Source organism: Palaemon carinicauda, chromosome 8, assembly GCF_036898095.1.
Source record: "Palaemon carinicauda isolate YSFRI2023 chromosome 8, ASM3689809v2, whole genome shotgun sequence".
In the NCBI taxonomy this organism is placed as follows: domain Eukaryota; kingdom Metazoa; phylum Arthropoda; class Malacostraca; order Decapoda; family Palaemonidae; genus Palaemon; species Palaemon carinicauda.
In genome coordinates, this window is record NC_090732.1 from 105,170,471 (window position 1) to 105,176,655 (window position 6,185).

Here is a 6,185-nt window from a genome sequence, read left to right on the forward strand (position 1 = left end):
ATATATATATATATATATATATATATATATATATATATGTTTATGTATATATATATATATATATATATATATATATATATATATATATGTTTATGTATATATATATATATATATATATATATATATATATATATATATATATATATATATATATATATATATATATATATATATATATATATATATATATATATATATATATATATATATATATATATATATATATATATATATATACAAATCTTTGGTCAGCTAGAAACTGCTATTATAAAGGAATTGCAGTGAATAAATATTCCCAAAGATGGAATTCGACATTAAATGCCATTATGGTTGATATATCACACACACACATACACACACACACACACACACACACACACACATATATATATATATATATATATATATATATATATATATATATATGTGTGTGTGTGTGTGTGTGTGTGTGTGTGTATGTATAAACAACTCTGTGTGTGTAGGCTATATGTGCAATGCCGGTATAAACTATTTCTTTAAATGCCTTAACTTTTATGTTTCTATTAAAGTTATATAAATAATTTTCATTTGACTTCTATTTGGTCCATTTCTTCATCATTCCGATTATACTTGCATAAAAACGTCATATTTCTTCATTTATTTTCCTCTGTGGTTAACATTTCTATTACTGCATTAAATAACTGTATAACCTAGATATTTTTGTGATGATTGTCACCTAAGTTACCTTCATCTGTATAATAAAACTATATCACACTTAGCTGCCCAATGCTGTTTTCTTTTCACGTCATCTTACTTACTGAGAGAAGGAGAGAAACTTCTTGAAACCTCGAAGAACCATCGTGACAGCTTATCTCTGAGCTAATTCGTAGATTGATTGCGAATTCCAGGGCTGTGTGAGCTTACGGTATGTCTTGAGTTAAATTGAAAACCACTTAGGCAGGGGAGTTTTACAGTTAATGAATAGTATATCATTTTACTAATGAAGATCATTTTACATCGGTATTGTGTGTATTTATTATAAACTATTACATCATCTTTTGTGCTGTAGTTTTCTAAATCGGATACAGTAATTTTCTCGAGCTCAAATAGAACCGTCGCATGAGTCAGTAGTCTACGTAAGTGACTTCAACTTTAGCAATAACGATAACGTGTTGTTCGTACCAATAGCAAGGCTCATCATACGTTCTCGCTTCAGAACTTTTCTCTGCACTCATTCTAGGAACTGGCACGTATCTTCTTTATTTCTATTATGTTGGAAGAAGTTTCATTTGGTGCAGACTACTGATAACAACAACTTTACCAACTACTCCAAACTTCTCTGGTGAGTTTGCACGATAGCTATTAAACGCGTCTTAGAATTAGGGCACATTCATAAACTTCTTCTTTTTTTTTTCTTTTTGGACGCTTTGTTTTAAGTCATGTCTGTCCTTTCTTGTTTAATTCATCACATTTTTTTAGAATTTTTTGTATAGAAGATGTAAAAAAAAAAGTGTCTATTCTGAAAACTTGATATACATATAATTCAAAAGTTAAACATGGAGCCAGATACATAGTTTTATTCCAGCTGTTACCAAGTTGTGGAATGATCTTCCTAATCGGGTAGTTGAATCAGTAGAACTTCAAAAGTTCAAAGTTGGAGCAAATGCTTTTTTGTTGACCAGGCGGACATGAGTCTTTTTATAGTTTATTTATGACATAATTATTTTTGATGTTGTTAATAGTTTATATATGACACGTCTGTTTTGACGTTGTTACTTTTTTTAGAATGATTTATTGTTAATTTGGTCTCTTCATTTATTTATTTCCTTACTTCCTTTCCTCACTGGGCTATTTTTCCCTGTTGGAGCCCTTGGGCTTATAGCATCTTGCTTTTCCAACTAGGGTTGTAGCTTGGATAGTAATAATAAGAATAATAATACTGTGAATATAAATAATAAATATCAAAAGTCACCACGTCCCCCCAAAATAAAAACACACATTAAATTTATTAATGGGTGAAGAATGCGAGAGTATTTTCTTGTACGGATATCCTTATATATCATAATCATGAAAATTAAAATAAAAGTCTATATATAACTTTGAGAAAAATTTCACTATTAGGAAATATGTGAACTATTGGCAGTCCTCTTGATAGTAAAATCATTAATTTGGAAACCCAAAATACAAAATAGGAAGTAAACTACTCTTCACCTCTTCAGTCATACTTGTCAGTTCTAAGTAACTTTAATAATAAACTCAGCTTATTAAAATGAGGCACATCTGCACTCACTTGCAAGAGTTTCCTAATAGCTGATTGGTTGGGAGTATTTTGTCCGAATATCATAATTTTTATCTCAATTAATTACCAAGTAATGTAAATAGCTATTTTTTTATTAATCTAAATTTCTCCCTTAGATGCATATTGTCACTAAATAATGTTAATGAATAAAGAGATTATAGAGTACTGTGATGGTAAATTTAAATGTAATAAGAACACCATCCTAATTCAACTACAGGAGTTTGTTACCAAAATCTATTGAACATATGGAATTGATAAAACTCGATATTGGTGCAAATTTCCGGGAATGTAAAAGTGAAATAGGAAAATATATTAATCTCTAAACATTTTGAAGGTCTGAAGAATGAAATATATTGGTAGGTAAAAATTAAAAAAAAATTATCCAATATAAAAAATTCCCTGAAATTACTCAAATTGAAGAAAATAAAAGTAGGCCTATACAAAATTTTTATATTCTAGAAATTTCTTTAGTGTATATTTTCGTTGTCGTCATTCATACATACATATACCAAGGCACTTCCCCCAATTTTTGGGGGTAGCCGACATCAAACAAATGAAACAAAAAAGGGGACCTCTCCTCTCCACGTTCCTCCCAGCCTGACAAGGAACTCACCCGTGTTCGGCTGGTACTGCTAGGGTGCCACAGCCCACCCTCCCCTGTTACCCACCACAGATGAAGCTTCATAACGCAGAATCCCCTACTGCTGCTACCTCCGCGGTCATCCAAGGCACCTGTGTCACAATCGCTCGCCATTCATTCCTATTTCTAGCACGCTCTCTTGCCTCTCTCATATCTATCCCCCTATCACCCAGAGCTTTCTTCACTCCATCCATCCATACAAACATTGGCCTTCCTCTTGTACTTCTCCCATCAACTCTTGCATTCATCACCTTCTTTAGCAGACAGCCATTTTCTATTCACTCAACATGGCCAAACCACCTCAACATATTCATTTCCACTCTAGCTAACTCACCCTCACTACCTCATTCCTAACCCTATCTACTCGAGATACACCAGCCATACCCCTTAGACACTTCATCTCAAACACATTCAATTTCTATCTCTCCGTCACTTTTATTCCCCTAAACTCCGATCCATGTATCACAGTTGGTACAATCACTTTCTTATACAGAACTCTCTTTACATTCATGCCCAACCCTCTATTTTTTACTACTCCCTTAACTGCCCCCAACACTTTGCATCCTTTATTCACTTTCTGACGTACATCTGCTTCCACTCCACCATTTGCTGCAATAACAGACCCCAAGTACTTACACTGATTCACCTCCTCAAGTAACTCTCCATTCAATATGACATTCAACCTCACACCACCTTCCCTTCTCGTACATCTCATAGCCTTACTCTTACCCACATTAACTCTCAACTTCCTTCTCTCACACACCCTTCCAAATTCTGTCACTAATCGGCCAAGCTTCTCTTCCGCGTCTGCAACCAGTACAGTTTTATCCGCAAGCAACAACTGATTTACCTCCATTCATGGTCATTCTCGTCTACCAGTTTCGATCCTCGTCCAAGCACTCGAGCATTCACCTCTCTTACCTCTCCATCAACATACAAGTTAAACAACCACGGCAACATCACACATCCCTGTTTTAGCCCCACTCTCACTGGAAACCAATCGTTCACTTCATTTCCTATCCCAACACTTGCTTTACTACCTTTGTTGAAATTTTTCACTGCTTGCAACAACTTTCCACCAACTCCATATAACTTAATCACATTTCACATTGCTTCCCTATCAACTCTATCATAGGCTTTCTTCAGATCCATAAACGCAACATACACCTTCTTACCTTTTACTAAATATTTCTTGCATATCTGCCTAGCTATAAAAAGCTGATTCATACAAACCCTACATCTTCTAAAACCACCCTGTACTTCTAAGGTTGCATTCTCTGTTTTATACTTAATCAGTACTCTACCATACACTTTTCCAACTACACTCAACAAACCAATACCCCTTGAATTACAACACTCATGCACCCTTGTATAGTGGTACAATACACGCACAAACCCATTCTACTGGTACCATTGACAACACAAAACACATACTAAACAATCTCACCAACCATTCAAGTACAGTCTCACTCCCTTCCTTCAACATCTTAGCTCTCACACCATCCATACCACATGCTTTTCCTACTCTCGTTTCATCTAGTGCTCTCCTCACTTCCTCTCTTGTAATCTCTCTATCATTCTCATCTCCCATCACCGGCACCTCAACACCTGCAACAGCAATTATATCTGCCTCCCTATTATCCTCAACATTCAGTAAACTTTCAAAATACTCCGCCTACCTTTTCCTTGCCGCCTCTCCTTTTAACAACCTTCCATTTCCATCTTTCACTGTCTCTTCAATACTTGAACCAGCCTTCCTTACGCTCTTCACTTCTTTCCAAAACTTATTCTCTCCATTCCTCTGGAATGTAAATCTTGTACTGGTGTAGCAACTCTAACTCTTGAAGATCTGCAGGAGTCGGAGGAGGAGCCCTTACGGATTTCCTTTTGTGTTTAATCGTTTTTCTCATAGCTGAAGTATCAGGCAATGATGCAAGTGTAACCTGTGATACATTTGTTAATATATCACTTATCACTATACTTGGCTTTTCAATGGTGTCTACTGCGCGTAGTTTCAAGGATGTGTAAACTTTAGCCACTTCAACATTGGGTGTATATGAATTATGGAATACTTGTTTACTTCCTTGGTAACAGGTTCAAATTTTTCTATGAATTTGTTTTGCACCTAGCACCTTGATCACAACGCCAAAATTTGATATTATTACCTAGTTACTAAACTTATCAAACACAAACAAATGTCCTTCATATGTAAATTTTTCTTCCCTTCTTTGGCTAAGAATTTTCATTTACGGTGAGATGACAAATTCATATTTCTTTAAATTTCAGAAATATCTTCAAAATTTTTAAGTATTGGACTCGATGTGAAGAGATGAACAGCAGCACCATAGTATGGAAATATGCTTATTCATATTAAATGAACATAAATATATATACAGTATATATATGTATATATATATATATATATATATATATATATATATATATATATATATATATATATATATATATATATATATATATATATATATATATACAATATATATATATATATATAATATATATATATATATATATATATATATATATATATATATATATATATATATATATATATATATATATATATATATATATATATATATATATATATATATATATACAATATATATATATATATATATATATATATATATATATATACACAATATATATATATATATATATATATATATATATATATATATACAATATATATATATATATATATATATATATATATATATATATATATATATATATATGTATATATATATAATATGTATATATATATATATATAATATGTATATATATGTATATATATATATATATATATATATATATATATATATATATATATATATATATATATATACATATATACAATATATATATATATATATATATATATATATATATATATATATATATACATATATATATATATATATATATATATATATATATATATATATATATATATATATATATATATATATATATATATATATATATATATATATATATATATATATACATTATGTGTGTATGTATATACAGTATGTGTGTGTGTTTGTGTATGCTTTATAGCGTTATAGTTTTATAGTTGTCGAGTTGTCCAGGTGTTGAGTTGTCCTAGCGTTGAGTCGGCGGTGTTGAGTTGGCGGTGTTGAGTCGGCGGTGTTGAGTTGTCCATTTCCCTCAAGGAGAAATATTAAGTGATATTTAGTGTAATAGTTAGGATGCGAGCGTCAATTATGTTAATATTC

The 6,185-nt window shown here is 31.3% G+C and overlaps 1 protein-coding gene across 1 annotated transcript in view; it reads right to left on the reverse strand.

Annotated features, from left to right (window-relative positions):
- Nucleotides 1-4,702: 4,702 nt before the first annotated feature.
- Nucleotides 4,703-6,185, reverse strand: part of LOC137645400 (craniofacial development protein 2-like) — a 5,674-nt gene continuing 4,191 nt past the window's right edge. The window contains exon 2 of the mRNA XM_068378204.1: nucleotides 4,703-4,956. Within this exon, the coding sequence (XP_068234305.1) occupies nucleotides 4,703-4,956 (254 nt within the window). The remainder of the gene's footprint in view (nucleotides 4,957-6,185) is intronic.